At 41.8% G+C, this 16,743-nt stretch overlaps 1 protein-coding gene across 22 annotated transcripts in view; it reads left to right on the forward strand.

Moving 5' to 3' along the window:
* Positions 1-439: 439 nt before the first annotated feature.
* Positions 440-16,743, forward strand: part of ARMC2 (armadillo repeat containing 2) — a 156,930-nt gene continuing 140,626 nt past the window's right edge. For 9 of the 22 annotated variants that reach the window (XR_014806726.1, XR_014806695.1, XR_014806693.1 and 6 more), the window contains exons 1-4: positions 440-594; positions 6,907-7,167; positions 7,763-7,835; positions 16,496-16,667. Coding sequence is in view for 6 of the 22 variants with exons in the window: in XM_084962049.1 (XP_084818175.1) it covers positions 6,950-7,167; positions 7,763-7,835; positions 16,496-16,667 (463 nt within the window). In the remaining 16 variants the exon portion in view is untranslated. The other 13 variants (XR_014806696.1, XR_014806729.1, XR_014806733.1 and 10 more) reach the window with 7 other exon arrangements.

Below are 16,743 nucleotides of genomic sequence, written 5' to 3' on the forward strand. Positions count from 1 at the left end.
ATAGTGCTTCACAAATGCAACGTGCATAGCACTTTAAATCTATTTTCTCATTCAAGCTTCACAACACCACAAGACCTAGCTAGATTTTATTATTTCCTTCTATTTTACAGAGGAGACAGACATTAAGCAACTAGTTCAGGATTATACATAACCACAATTTGAACCATTAAATCCTGAAACTCCTAAACACTAAGCTGCCATCCTCCTATTTAATAGGGGCGCTGAGATCTCACACGGATTCAATAACCGTGATTCCGTAAATTGCTAATTTGAAAGGTGACACCTTTCCCATCCCAGCTCTTCCCTGAGCATCCCTCGCCCTTTCTCGCTGCACCTGAAGCTCCAACATCCAGCCAATAGCCTTCCGCAAGCTCTTCCTACTCTCCCACCTGCCAGCGCCCCCGCTCAGCGTTTCTACGCATGCGTTGGAGAGACCTGCGCAGGCCCAGTGGGCAAGTGGCGCGGAGGGACCTCCTCGCACCTCCTTGCCCGGTCATGCCCCGCCTGCTCTTCTTGGCTGCTGCTGCTGCCTCGGGAAGCCTGGAGGATGAGCTGAATCTCCGCGGTTGTTACTCTCCCCGGCGCTAATTACAGGTGCTTTGGGTCTTGCCGGAAGCCCCCTTCCCTGCTCCCACCCCCACCCCCTGGCTTCTCCCTCCCAGCAGCTACCTGGCTATGCAGAGAGGCGGCCCCGGGCGGCCAGGGTAGGTAGTTTGTGTACGGTTACCATGGAGACGCTAGCCTGCCAGGCTAAGCGGGCGGGCCAGCAGACTGGCAAGCTGGCCTGGACCGGTGGAGGAGGGGGCTTTGCTGGGAATGGGGGAGCCGCTGTCCGCTGATCGGGAGGTGAGGCGTCCTGGCGACTGCCCCTTTCCCGCAGTCGGCCTTTCTGTTGGCCTTTCTGGGGAGAGAGGTGATGAGTTCCCTGTTCATACTCTGGGGTCAGCGGTGGCTGTCTTTAGGTCTATACACTGAGCGTTTAGCAAGCGCGTAGTGCTTATTAGAAACTCAGGAGTATTTGTTGAGTGAGACTGATAGACTGAGGAGCTTTGTCTAGGCAGACACTGACCCAGCCAGGGTCACACAAATTCTATCTGGGTTCGGGTAGGCCACAGATACGGTCTTAATAAATAGGTGTATGCAGCGATATACATTAACGTATATCCTATGTACACATAATGCCTTTTATTATCCATTCCTGTGAGTATCACAGCAGATCTTCCATCTCACCTTGATTTAGAACTATTTTATTTGGGAGAAAAGCAAATACCACTCTTTTTGGGTATCTTATTGAATTCTGATTAATTGTTTTGACAATAGCTGATAGTCAGTAAAATACTTAATAAAAATTGTTTTCAGGAGTTCCCGTCGTGGCGCAGTGGTTAACGAATCCGACTAGGAACCATGAGGTTGCGGGTTCGGTCCCTGCCCTTGCTCAGTGGGTTGACGATCCGGCGTTGCCGTGAGCTGTGGTGTAGGTTGCAGAAGTGGCTTGGATCCCGCGTTGCTGTGGCTGTGGCGTAGGCCGGTGGCTACGGCTCCAATTCGACCCCTAGCCTGGGAATCTCCATATGCCGCGGGAGCGGCCTAAGAAATAGCAAAAAGATAAAAAATTTTTAAAAAATTGTTTTCATAAAACAAAACACTTTGGTTTAATCTTTTATAAAATGTATGAAAACACTGTATAAATGCCATTTCTTTTCTTTTGCAGTTTTTTTTTGATGCAATTTTTCATTCATAAGAAAATTTTTGTTGCATCCTTTTATCACATAGTGCTTGTACAGTAGTTAACATTTTTAAGGGGCCAGGCACCATACTAAAGCAGTTTACATGAATTATGCCATTTACTTCTCAAAACAATCCTATGATAATTACTGTTACAACACACATTTTACAGGTGAGGAAACTAAGGCTTAGAGATGTTCAAAGCCTTGCCTAAGGTTACATAGTGAATTCTCAAGAATATTTGAAGCTTTACTCTAGCATCTGAGCATTTAACCGTTGCTTCTTTGGATGTTCATATTAACACAAAAGTCATTCAGAATCATGGTAAGGGGCTTGAATATTTGATGGCAGGAAAGAGTATGGAGATGGCTGGTCTTTCCTTTGTTGCAAATATCCTGATAGTGCAGTGTTGTATTTAGCAAGAAGACTCTGTTGCAGGTGACTTAGCAGCAGCATTAAAGATGGGTCTTTGTAAGTGGGTATAAACTGTAAACGATGACTTGTAACTTTCCCCCCAACCAATAAGAACTATTTTGTTCAATAAGGTCTCCAGTTTAAAATTTCATACTCCTGATGTTGTTCATCCTCTAGAGGTCCTGTAAACATCATAAACTCAAAACAAAACTCAGCTACTTTGCTCTTACCTTCAAAGTTCATATTTCCTCCTATTCCAAAAGGCCACCTTGCCTCCCAGCCTCCCTAGGTTTGCATACCCCGTGTCACTTCTGGCCCTTTCCTGTCCTCTCAGATGTCTGATCCTGCTGGTCCTTTGTTCCTTAGTACAGCTTACTTGTTCTCATCTCTCTTCTTACCTCTATTTCACCTTCACTCCTATATTTCAGGCTTTCAGTACCCCATCCACTGATCACAACATTTGAGTCTTCTTTGAGGCGAGGCAACTAGAAGTGAAAGCAAGAAAGGAAAGGGGGCTGCATTTGATCTCGTAGTACCACATGGCATCAAGAATGAGATGCCATTTCAAATAAAGTCCCATATGGTTTCTTAATCTATGTAGCAAAGGCCTCCAATTAAGAAACCATACAGCCTTCCTCTGGGTATTTTCTAACTCAGGTTTGTATTTGAAAATGGAGCCAGCGATTACGTAGGTGCTGATTTTCAGCTGTGCTTCATGTGAAGCGCTGAGGCCAAGAATCTGGTGGAGCAACACCAGGTGCCCAAGCAATTCTGAGCCAGTGGGGCCCTGTGGAGTAACTGGGAGGGACATCTGACTGAGGTTGGGAGGGTCAGAGAGGCAGGTCCAGAAAAGCTTTCTTGAGGATCTCCAAGAGTTAGCTGGGTGGGTGTATAAGAACTGCCTGATTTTGTCCCTTCTAGTTTTTTCCATCCTGCCCTCTCTGCTATCACATCATGCTTTCACATCTTTTAATTTACTCATCAGCTCTTTATTTGTTTATTTTTTTTGGTCTTTTTGCCTTTTCTAGGGCCGCTTCCCACGGCATATGGAGGTTCCCAGGCTAGGGGTGTGGCCAGAGCCACAGCAACGCTGGATCTGAGCCTTGTCTGCAATCTACACCACAGCTCACAGCAATGCTGGATCCTTAACCCATTGAGCAAGGCCAGGGATTGAATCTGCAACCTCGTGGTTCCTAGTTGGATTCGTTAACCACTGCTCCACGACGGGAACTCCTACTTATCAGCTCTTATTTAAGTTCTTGACCATTCAGTTCTCTCTTCTGCAACTGCAGTCTTTGTTCTAGAGCTCCTTCTTGTTCAAAACACACCCAGTGTGTTTTTGATACTCTGCCTTAGCTCACTCACTGGCTTGGTTGGAAATTCCTTGTCTACTCTACTGCCAATATCAGTCATTGTCATTTGCTCGAAATCCCTTCCTTTTTCATAATAACCTGGCGGTTTATCTCTATTTCTGTATTGCCCCCCTCAGTTTCTACCTTGTATTAAAAGCATGTGGGGAGTTCCTGTTGTGGCTCAGTGGTAATGAACCCGACCAGTATCCATGAGGACACGGGTTCAATCCCTGGCCTCTCTTGTTGGGATATAAGGAACCAGTGTTGCCGTGAGCTGTGGCATAGGTCACAGAAATGGCTCGGATCTAGCAGTGTTGTGGCTATGGCATAAGCCAGCTGCTACAGCTCCGATTCAATCCCTAGTGGGGGATCTTCCACATGCCATGGGTTCAGCCCTAAAAAAATAAAATTTATTTTAAAAAGCATATGGGTACAAGCAGGGCTGGTTGTTCTGGTTCACACCAAGAAGGCTGATGCGGTCGTGAGAATACTGGCATGTTTCTATGTTGGTGTGTAAATAGCTGTAGCCCCAAAGCCTCTGAGTGTCCCTCCTTCCACCAACCCATCTAGTTTGAATATCAGCTCTGGGTATATGTCTTAGGTTTTTTTTGGGGGGGTTGCTATTGCTTAAGACTTTATCCACATCACAAAATTAATTGAGATGATGGATTTGAGAGTACTTACCTCAGTCCTTGGCATTAAAGTAAATGTTGAACTAGCATCAGTGATCCTTGCCTGAGAATGAGTACAGTGTTTATTCCTGTCTGTGTTCCCAGAGATCCAAGCAGAGGAAACAGTTCATCTGTACAAGCTGAATGGATTTGTTCCGGTTGTCAAGAGAATTTTTGCAAAGTTAAAATTTCTGGGATACTATTGTGTTATGGTTCAGGCATACTTTACTATAAATAGACAAGCTTTCAAACTGAGTCATTATTTATTAAGTTGACAAAAACCATCACCAGCAAGCATTTGGAATTTAACAAATATGAAGAAAATAGTTTCCCCCACCCCCAAAAAACCCACTTGTAACTCTAACTCATTTCACTTGCGTTAGTGAACATTCCCATGTTTGATTTAGTTGATAATCTATTAATATTGATGTAAATAGCTTAACTGTGCAGGTACAGCATTATTGAAATAGTTTCTCACAATGTAACTGCTAAAGTGAGATTTGAGAGGAAGAGAGAGGAGAAGGGAGAGAGAAAATTGTGTTAGAAATTGTGTTAAAAATCTACCGAAGAAAGATTTTAAAACCCATTATCTACATCGTTTCCACCAGCATTTGACCAGTCTAAATTCTTGTATGACCAAATAAATTAGAGAGGGCTTAGAATTTGGCCTGCTTGTTTTCACTATGAAAGAGTATAGTTTTCAATGTAAACTAAAATACAGCCAAGGAGAACCTTAGTCAGGAATAATGGTCCATTGTCACTCATTTAAAGCACATTCTCTAGTCTTTTTTAGTTTTGCTAGGTGACCTTTGGACATCGATAAACTTAACAGTGCCTTGTGGGGCTAAGGAGTCACAAACCTGATTTGGACTTTGGATGAAACTTGTTCATTGTACTGAAATGTCTTCTTACTAAGGGGTATAATTTCTTACTTCAGTAAACCTTTTAAAAATGAACCAGCAAGCAAAACTTGTCATGAACACTGAGGTTAGATGTTGTGGTTCTGAATCTATATTATTATACATCAAAAATGATATATGAGGTATGAATGAAACACTGTGTTCATAGTTTTAGTAACTGGCATTGAATATTTTTTAGTAAAGAGCCTGTCATATCCTATTAGAAGTAACTGTACCAGACCTGCCCTGGTTTTTGTTAGTTGTTCTCATGTATGTAATTCTGGAGACTTTTCAAACTCCTATATCAAAAACTCCTAGAATAGTATTGCTTACCCAGTAATTTTTTGCTGTTTTACTTCAACCTGTGGCCTTTCAATATGAAAGGAATAGCATATTGTTTGTAGTTATCATCATATTCTTGGCCTCAGAAACTCTTGGGGTGGGTAGACTAAACAGATGATCTTGTCTGTTGTTAAATAACAACTTAATGTATAGAAGCAAATATTGTAAGACCTCTTTAGTTGTCTAAGGAATCACTACTGATTCTACTTACAGAAATGGAGTCATTTTAGTTTCCTTGGGCATATGTCACAAAAACTTTTTTCTTTTTAATATTTTTCCAACCTCAGTCCATTTATTTATTTGCTTGTTTGTTTTGTTTTTGCTTTTTAGGGCTGACCCTGCAGCATACCGAAGTTCCCAGGCTAGGGAATCGAATCAGAGCAGCAGCTACCAGCCTACGCCACAGCCACAGCCATGTGGGATCTGAGCCGCATCAGTGACCTACACCACAGCTTATGGCAACTCCAGATCCTTAACCTACTGAGCGAGGTCAGGGATCGAATCCACATCCTCATGGGCTCTAGTCAGGTTCCTTTTCCACTGGGTGACAATGGGAACTCCAAAAAACTTTTTTCTTTTTGGCAGTAGTTATTCTAAAAATGGGCAGCTGAAACATAAGAATAATTTTCAGACTTCTGTCTCCCTGGAGATGCAGCATTTTCAGAAGACTAGAGTTGTTGGGTTTTTAAAATAAACCCCTAATACCATGTACTCATGAGAATTAAGGTTTTGAAACGGTGACTCTTTGAAAGTGTAGAGCTGTCAGAGGCATGTTGCCAAGTTAGCCAGGCCTCCATGGGAGGGCAGAGGATGTGCGTTCTAGGGCCGAGTCCGCAACTTAACTCTGAGGGCAGTGGCCTGGGAGAGGATCGTGTGACATCAAAGTTTGGTATTCATTCAGGAAGCCCACCATTTTTAATCAAAGGTGCTTTGAATTAACTCATTCACTGTGTCATAGGCAAGTGTAAGGCTTAACCTTTCTCTAAGCTTACCAGCTACATTTATAAAAGCTAGTTACAGCTTAAACCTTAAACCTTAACCTGCTACCTTAAACCTTATACTAGCATTTTGTGGGGAGGGCAGTGGGAAAGAAAGAGAAACCTCAGTTACAAATTTTAACAGAACCCCACCCCCACCCCCACTGTGTTTTTTGTAGAGTGTAGACCATGAGGTTTTTTTCTCTTCCTAGTGAGTCTTTTTTTCGTGATTATCCTCTCCCTCCAGGTTTGGCTTTCACTCTGGGTCTGTTCCCTGCCCATCATTTCTCTCAATGGCATATATTCCCAAAGGCAGAGCTGTGCACATCAACCATGCTTTTTTGAAAGCTCTTCTCCCATCCGAATCTTCTAAGTGTAACTGCCTGGTAGATTTTTAATGAAGAGTTGTCATGTTTTTCAAGTTTAATACAGAGGAATGGTTTAAGCATGCATGGGGGGCGGGTTGAGCACTCCTTTCAAAATGAGTGGATGTAAATAGTTGAGATTTCGTGCCCTGTATTTGCAGGGTCGGGTGATTACTTGAAGACACTTGCACTTTAAAAGGAAAGATGCTGTCTCCAAATGATAGGAAGTTAGAAAAGCTGGATCCGTTTTACCGATCTCCAGTGTCCAAGCAGAAGACCAGTGCAGAGATTATAAGTGAAGCACGAAATGCCTTAAGAACTGTTAGGACCCAAAGACCCTTTACACCACGGGAAGAGCAAAGGAAACTCTTTGGACCTGCATCTTCCAGGACACCAGAAAGTAGACCTCCATCCTCCTTCAGGTACCTGACATTTCTCAAATATGTTTATGTCACCCTCTGACATTTTTCTCTTCATTCACAGTATGGATAGTTGCTTTCTAAGTTTGACTTCTGCTGATGAGACCCTTTGAAACAAGGTTTCTAAAGATAATTCCAGACCTTGGGTCCAAGAAGTTGCTTTGGTTGGGAATGGTTAATAGTGATTGTCATACCAACTTTATAAAGTAATATTAACAATATAGTGATAAACACCAATTTTTTTAAATCACTATATGCCTTCCTTCTTTTCATTATTCAGTTTTTTATTTCCCCAATACATTATTTTTTTTCTACTGTACAAGGTGACCCAGTTCTTTTTTCTTAAATTATCACGCTCCATCATAAGTGACTAGATAAACATAGTTCCATTATTCAATATTTTTAATCTCCCTAAGAGCAAGAAAAGGGTCATGAATTAAATGTTTAAAGTATTACAATTTTTTAAAAATTGCTTCTCCTCAAGACTTCTGCATTGACTGCTTTCTCTTGTTAGGGAGCTGGAGTTAACTAATGTATACCAGCAATAAAAGATGTGAGTCTTAACCAGTTAACATTTCTGTTCCGTCTCCTGTGCTAGCGTCCATGCATCCAGTTTTGAGTCCTCTGATTCCAGGCCCATCTCTGGCACACGTCTCAGTCCACTAGAACTTGTGAGTATTTTATTTTGCCACAGGTGCTGTGGCATGGAATTGGCCCCAATAATTGCTAAGTAGATGATCACAAAGACCTAAAAGTATTAATCATTTAATATGAAAGCAAACTCTTTTATACTTTTTCAAATATAATGGTTCATATCTAATGAAACACTTTTATTATTCACCTATAATTTGATAATAAAGAGGAATTTTATTTTATTTTTTGTCTTTTTAGGGCCGCACCCGCAGCACATGGAGGTTCCCAAGCTAGGGGTCGAATCAGAGCTGTAGCCACCAGCCTACACTACAGCTACAGCAACTCCAAATCTGAGCCGCATCTGTGAGCTACACCACAGCTCACAGCAGCTCTGGATCCTTAACCCACTGAGCGAGGTCAGAGATTGAACCTGCAACCTCAGTGGTTCCTAGTCAGATTTGTTTCCGCTGTGCCACGATGGGAACTCCAAGAGGAATTTCAGAAATATATAGTAACTTGGTAGACAGAATGTTCTGTAATTTTTTTGTCTTTTTAAAAGTTATGCCCATATATTTTAAATAGTTATATATACAAGTCAATTATAGATGCATGTAGATAGAGTTACAGATCTGTTAGCAAAAAAATCTTTCAGCTGTCTCCTGTCCCCTTGTTTTTCAGTCTTCACTCCCCAGTGGCTCTCACTTTCAACTCTTGTGGCATATTCTTTGGGTATTTACATCCAAAATTTTCAATAACTTCCTGTCTTGCTGCTCCTGACTTGTGAGCTTGAGGAATTATCTCCTGACTTCCCACTGAGGAATGAAGATTTAACTCTTGTCTGCCTTCCCACACGTCCTCCCAACACATTCACCCTTCCTGAACCCTCTGCTACTCCCAGTATAGGTATAGCACAATTTTAGTTAGATCTCTTTCCTCTGAGTGTGATGATATAAATCCTGTTTATATCTGAGCCTTGATCTAATGATGATTAATGATGACTACTTCCCCTCCCTGCACCACCTTTTGTTTTTCCTGGTATTAATAATTGCCTTGCTTTTTTTTTCTTCTTCTTCTTTTTTATTAGTGTTGTTTCAACTCCAAACTCTTTGCCAGTGGATTTAAATTTCCTTAGGATATTCAGGCCCATGAAATGTTCTATTGATTCATCTCCTTGGAGAACTTTCCACTCTCTCCTTGACTACTTGCCTTGGGCATCTGGCGCACAGCTCACTGCTCCTTCCCATGCTGGCTTTCCTATTTCCTGTACCCCAAGTCCTCCTCTTTCTGGATTTACCCTTGTGTCAGCAGAGTACTCGCTGCTGTAGCTTCTTGAGAAAGAATGTATGGGAAATAAATTGAGACCTTGATTGCTATTTTTTTTCCTCTCTGGAAGTTTGCAGGATTTTTCTTTTTGTTCCCAGTGTTCTGAAATGTCACAATTTCAGGCACTGTCAATGTGGAATCTCATGCCCTTCAGCTGTGAGAAATGTCTTTGAATTATTTTGATGTGTCTTTCCCTCTTTTCTAATGTTTGCCCTTTCTGGAATTTATTATTGAGATGTAGGACCCCCTAGACTGGCACTTCAGTTTTCTTATTTTCTCTTTTCTGTTTCCCATATGTTTTGGGGAAGAGACTTTCTCTTCTAATCCCTTTTATTGAATCCTTTTCATTTTTGCTATAATATTTTTGATTTCCAAAAGCTTTTCCCCCCTCTGAATTATCTTTTTTCCTATATATAGTATTCTGCTCTTGTTTCATGGTTATGACATCTTATCTGTGTATATCAGTGGTAGTTTTGATTTTTTATTGTTTTCTTCTTTTAAAATCTCTGTTGCTTGTGTGTGTATGTCTGTGTGTCCATGTGTGTGCGTCTTAAACAACAGAAAATTTTCTCATAGTTCTGAAGATTAGAAGTCCAAGATCAAGGTGGCACAGGGTTGATTTCTTCTGAGACCATTCTCCTTGGCTTATGTATAGGTAGCCATCTTTTTCCTGTGTCTTTACATGGTCTGTCCTCTGTATCTCTGCCGCAGTTTTATATTTGTCTTGGGCTCTCTTTTTTCATATCAGAGATTCTCTGATAGTTCATGCTGCTTGTTTGGCTCTTTGTATTTGAGAGTGGAAGCATTTGGAATGAATGGGTCATTTGTGTGACACCTACACAAATCTACATATAGGCGGTTTCTCTGGGCTCTGTTGTTTGTGAAACCCCCCAATAGCGGTATCTTTAGGGCTTTCTTTGTGGGCTAGTCAGTTCTCTATAGAATTTTTCCTGGAGGACTGCTGGCTTGCAGGAGCCAAGAGGAAGAAGGTACGCATGCCTAACATTCAGCACAGAAATATTCAGTTGATATCTATGTTTACATGAAGCACCCTGACCCTCAACTGTGCCTGGTCAGCGTGATTCAGAGGCCCTCTGTTCAGGGAACAAACTTCCCTTCTAATCCTGGGTTCAGTGGCCTGACTGCATGAGCTAGGAGGGGAGGAGTTACAGACTTTCAACAGTCCTCCTTATTTTAGGCTCCCCTCCCTTTATGCCCTGCAACCACAAATATCTGTTACACCAGTTCCTTAGATTTGTATGGAATTGGGGTGTCAGTTAAGGTGCTCCTCACTCTTTATTATTGTTTATGTGTGTGCATGATTGCATGCATGTTTGTCTTTGATAAACTATCTTAAAGTAAGTTTATGCAGACCTTATGAGACTTCATCCACAAACATTTAAGTATGATCTCATATGAATAGGGATAATCTCCTACACAATCACAATCCTGTCATCACAGCTCAGAAAGCTAACATTACCCAGTATCATTTAGAGTACAGTCCATGTCCAGATAACCCTGCTTATTTCAGAATGCAACTTAGATTCCCAAATGACTCATCAGAATGCCTCTGTGAGGAAGATTACACTTGTTCTTATATTGCAGATGTCAAAAAGAAGATTCCAAAATAGTGTGAGCCAATGTGCAATAACTACTTTGTCAGCCGTTGTTGACACATGGCTTCTTGCACCTACAACCTTGAAAAGCATTTGGGTTTTGAGCTAGCTACAGCAATAGGGACCCCTGATTTGGCAGCTCAGTGGGTCTGCCTAATAGAGTGGCTCTTCGTTCTACAGTTCTGACATGTGGCTTCTATGAATTGTTTTTACTGTTGCTGTGATTTGGGGAACCCACTCAGTTTGGGCCTACTCTTTCCTTAAAAAAAAAAAAAAAAAAAAAAAAAATCTCAATTTCTAGAGTTTACCTGGGCCCAGCCAAACTATAGTTCTTGGACTGCAGGGATAGGTGTGAGGCAGAGATAAAGTTGGCATTTTGCCTCTGTTTAGGGTCACTGCAATTAAATTTCTTTACTGCAGAATGATTGGGTGCTGTGTGCAAAAGTCAAAGCAAGCTCAGTAAGAATAACTCCGTTTGCCTGAAATTTTTTTGTTGGAGTGGATTCTGTAAGAGTCTCAGGTATAATTTGATTGAAACCATAATTAATGTTTGGAGCTCCCAAACCAAAAAAATCTGGAGGTGGCCTCATACTACCTCCCCTTCTGCCTTCTTCTTTGCACCTCACCTTTTGAAGAGCCCCTTGACTCTGATAACCACTAAAGCGACAAAAGGAAATGGGGGCCAGAGAAGAGGGCCTGGGATAGAGACCCCTGGGGGCGAGGGGGAGGGGGGACATACTTAAGGGAACTCAGTTGCTGAAAGAATTTGTGAAGACCTAACCAGTTGAATTTCAGCACTTTTTTGGATCTGGAGCTTGTTCTCAGGCTAGTTTGCCTTTTGATAATTCCTCAACCAGCAGTCAGACAGGGAAGAGGGACCCAGAGAGCAGCCCATTCCAGCTCCTCCATTTAACAAATCCGCCCAGCTCTTTGCACTTGTATGTTGACCCCAGCCCAGCTCTTCGCACTTGTATGTCTTTGTTTCTCCCCCCTCATCTGGCCTGGGCTCCCCCTACACCCCCCAGCAGGGAAGGGCAGCCTGCTTTCAGGAATGAATGCATCTTCAGAGAATGATGCTACTGGTCCTGCCCACGCTGGCTCATCAGGGTTCCCACAGCACCTGTAAGCTTTTTTTGTTTTAAGGCCGCACCTGCGGCATATGGATGTTCCATGGGGGCCTAATCAGAGCAGCAGCAGCCGGCCTGTGCCACAGCCTCAGCAGTGCTGGATCTGAGCCACATCTGCTACCTATGCTGCAGGTTACAGCAACACTGGCTCCTTAACCCACTGTGCAAGACCAGGGATTGAACCCACATCCTCGTGGGTACTATGTCGATTCTTAACCCTATGAGCTACAAAAGAAACTCCAGCACCTATAATCTTAAGGGGTGGGGGGCAGTACTGCCATGGGCATTCCTATCCCCCTGCACTGCTTCCTATCTCTCAGCAGCTCTCCCTGTTTCCACCACAGCTCTGAGAATGTGGGCTAGTCCTGTGGCGGTAGTTATTCCCATTTCCGTTCTGCTTCTCTGGTTAGCTGATGTTCTGATTTATATGCACAGGAGCAGCTGTTCTTGTACTTTGGGTTGTATAAAGTAGGAAAAGAGATGGGGGAAATAGGAAATTTTGTCTTTCATCTTCTCCCCTTGTTTCTGAAACTTATAAAGCCTAATTATTTAAACCCCAAGTATTTTTATTAAACTTTATATTGACATACAGAAAAGAGTGCAGTTTTATAAGTTTACACAAACTCAACAGCCTCGGTAACCAGCCTTGAAAAAGAAGAGCTACTTTATTACCAGCACCCTAGATGCCACCTTCCCAGGGTGACCACTGTCCTGACTTCTCACAGTGTAGATTAGCTTCCGTCGGTTTTTATATTTTGTAGGAACTGAGCTCCAAATATTTGACAAGTAAAACAAAAAAATGGAATCTATTTTAAAAAGAAAGGGACTAAGAAGCCCATCTACACCTTGGGGCTGGAGCAGATCCAAGGTAAGAAAAAGCAGAATGAGAATGTCAGAGCAATGTTTTTTTCCTTTCACTGTTTCCGAAATGAATGGTGACATTATAGCAGTGAGTCCCATGCTGAGAGTGACAGAGGAGCCCAGAGTACCTGTGGAGAAAATCATAGCAATGGAAATGCACATACAATTGCCACATCCAGAGGTTGCCTGCTTGGGGGAATTTTTAATATGCATTTGCTTTTGAACTTTTAAGATGTGTGTGTGTGTGTGTGTGTGTGTTCTGTTGCTTTACACATTAAATCATGGCAACTTAGGGAGTCCTTGGATCCCCTTTGCCAGTCTTCATGTAGAATGCTGTCCACCCTCCCCCACCCCACCCCCCAGCCTCCACCCCAGCTTCCCAGCTGGCGATCCAGAGGAGCCAGGTCAGAAATTGGTCAAGGGCCACTGTCCTGGCCAGCCAGATCCTCATATCTTCTAGGGATTTTGTTTTCTCTGATGGGGTTGTTCTGTGAAAGTGTCCTGGCTGTCCTGGTCAGACAGATCCTCAAATGTTCTAGGGATTTCGGTTTTCTTTGATTGGGTTGTCCTATGAAAATAGTCCTTCAGTCTTCAGCATGCTCTAGCAGTTTTGTTGTCCAGGACAGATACTAAAATCTGACTTTCCCAGTGTCCTTGGTGGTACCGCAGTCACTGGTGAGCATCAGGACACAAAACTTGAGGGAGGGAGGCTTCTCAAATGAAGATTTAAACCCACTTGCAGCATTCTCTGAATTCTAAAATGCAGTGAATTTCATAAGAAAAAATTTTACTGTTGTGCTTCCTAAAAGCTATTTTGCTCCATAAAGTGAGAGAGCATTTTGTAGAATCTGGTGTGATAGAAATTAATGGCATGTTTCATTCACCCTTGAAGAATTAAAAATGCTTCACACGTATCACTTTATATGTGAAATAGTTCAATGAAGTATATGCTTAAATGGGATAAATGATTTAGTAGAGATCAATAGTAAAATGGAGCTAATTTTTTATTATACAAACAATGACTAATTTTGCACCAGGAAAATAATACCTTTTATCAAAGAGCAGTTTAGGGGATTTATCTTGCCACCCAGAGATAATTCACTTAGTCTCTTTTGTTTAATATCCAGAACATTTACAATAGTTAAGCCATCTGTAAAAGCAACCATCTACTCTTATCTGCATTATTATTATTTGGAAGACCTCTCAATCTTTGTTTCAGATTTAAAGTACCTGCAGAGCACAGACATTCTGAGATAAGAAAACCTCAAATCCACATTCAATACTGAGATTATCCTTATGTATTTCATCTTTCATAATTATATGTAAGGCACTTATTTTCCTGTATCATACTCTTAGCTTTTTTATTACTATTAGTTCCATGGCTTAAGTCACATTCTTATGAATATTTTGCAACAAATTAAGGATACTATTAATTTTTTTAAAGTATAGTTGATTTGCAATGTTGTGCCAACTTCCGCTGTACAAGCAAAGCGACCCAGTCATACACACACACACACACACACACACACACACACACACACACACACATTCTTCTCATATTATCTTCGATTACTTTTTATCACAAGTGATCAGATATAGTTCCCTATGCCATACAGCAGGGCCTCATAGCTTATCTATTCTAAATGTAATAGTTTGCATCTTCTAACCCCAAACTCCCAGTTCATCCCACTCCCTCCCCCTCCCCTTTGGTAACCACAAGTCTTTTCTCCATGTCTGTGAGTCTGTGTTTTGTTTTATTTTTTGTTTGTTTGTTTGTTTGCTTTTTAGAGCCACACCTGTGGGATATGGAGGTTCCCAGGCTAGGGGTTGAATCAGAGCTATAGCTGCCGGCCTATACCACAGCCACAGCAACGCAGGGTCCGAGCCACATCTGCGACTTACACCACAGCTTATAGCAACACCAGATCCTTAACCCACTGAGCAAGGCCAGGGATTGAACCCAAAACCTCATGGTACCTAGTCAGATTTGTTTCTGCTGCACATGACAGGTGCTCCTTTTTTTGTTTGTTTGTTTCTGTTTTGTAAATAGGTTCATTTGTACCATATTTTAGATTCCACATATAAGTAATAGTGTATGGTATTTGTCTTTCTTTTTCTGGATTACTAAGGTGACTATTTATTAAACAAATATAGCATAATATATATAGGCACATAAGTGTTGTCTCCTTTGCAATAGACCCCTCTGAATTCAGGATCTTTTTTCCAGCAAGATTATGTCAGGAGGTAGGGTCTTAGCTTTTGAGACTTAAAAGTAACTTGAAACCAAATCTGGTAAATACCTAAGGGTAAACAGCTTATGTAGGGAGGGAGCTAGCATTTCTCCAGCCTCCGTAGTAGGAACTGTATGTAAGTCAGTGTCCCTGCAGGGAAGCGGGACCGCTGTCTTCATCTGATGTCTGGGCAAGTTCAGAGAAGCAAGTGACCTGCCCAGGCTCACAGACTAGTAAGTGGATTCCGCTCTACATCAGTTTGATCCCAGAATCATTGACTCTTTCTGTTATGCTGATTGATTTATTTATGCTTTTTCTAACCATATTTAGAAAAATATGTATCTAAAGTCTAAAACTCATTTTGGGGGGGGGGCTGATTTATGAACTGATTCTAGATGCAAATGAACAAGAGGATATAAAAAGTATCTTGAAAAATGTCATCATTATTGGAATAACCAACTTTTTGAGAGGGGAACGTTACTATATATAGATGCCCATGTTCTGTTAGGGATTATGAGTGGCTGAGATTATGTATCATGTATAATAGATGACCTCAGCCATTTTTCCAAATTATCTGACTTGAATTTCATACCAGAGTTTGTTTTTTTTTTTTAATGTTGATTAACCTTTTGTATTAAGAGTCACCTTTTTTCACAAATTATTATGTAAGTGACTTTAGGAACTTTTTAACTTGATTATTTTTGGTTAGAGAGCTAGAACACTTGGTGCCGTAAGATCGCTCCTTAATGAATAAACAACAAATAATTGCACCGGAGTTGGAGGAAGGATAGATCAGCAGGCAACACTAAAAGTGGGGGTTTAGGCCCCTGTGAGGCGTGGCCCCCTCCATTGGGTCAGAGGCCACTGCCGTCTGGAGGTTAGTCCAGAGGGTGTTTGGGGTGGCACAGTGCTCAAAGCAGGTGTTTTTAAGTCTTTAAGGAATTGGACTTTGGCCAGTAGTGTTCCTTTTCTGAAGGTATCAGCATAGACTTCTTGAGATATAGAAAATAACACATTTTTATGTCGTTAAGTCCAAGACTACTTCTTGCTCTTATTTTGTGATGTTTTAATTTAAGTTATTAAAGCATTTTTATATCATTTAAAAAAGACTTTTGTGGAGTCCGAAACATATAAAGGTGGTATTTATATCCACATGGTTCTTGGCCCATATGGGTGCCCAGTAAATGCTTTCTGAGCTGAATCGAATACAAGAGTTGGCAAAGCATGTTGAATGTACTATACCATGTTTTATAGTCTCTTGTTCAGATCGGTTTGCTGGCATGGGTAAACCTTTTTTTCGAATATACTAAGCAGAACAGCAGAGTATTTAATACAATATAATTGACAAAAACAGTGAAAAAGTGTTACTTACCTAATGCATGAAGCAAGGTCGGCCAGTGGGACTAGGACCAGGGGACTGGGGAGAAGCCAGGCAGGAAGCCCCGTGTTGTCTGCAGGTGTCAGGACCAGCGTGGAGTGGGGATGAGGCTTATTCAAGACATAGAAACTCAGGCCAATCATTTCAAAATTCTCTTTCCAGAAACCTAAAGCTCCAGCATCTCCTGCCACAGAGGAGGATCCCTGCCCTTCCTTTCCTAAACCCCCAGTGGACCCCGTGAAGATTAGAAGGATAAGCAGTGCCCGGGCGCGCTTATTCAGGGCGGCCTCCCAGGGGGCTCTTCTGCCAGACAGGACCCTTCCTCCTGCTCAGTGTAAGGCCATGTAACATCCTTTACAGCTGGGGGGTGGGAAGTGACAAGCATGTTTCTTTCTTTCTTTCTTTCTTTT

Source organism: Sus scrofa, chromosome 1 (genome assembly GCF_054392235.1).
Source record: "Sus scrofa isolate SSC_HxYL_T2T_F1_AM1 chromosome 1, Sscrofa_HxYL_maternal_Yorkshire_Landrace_v2.0, whole genome shotgun sequence".
Classification (NCBI taxonomy): domain Eukaryota; kingdom Metazoa; phylum Chordata; class Mammalia; order Artiodactyla; family Suidae; genus Sus; species Sus scrofa.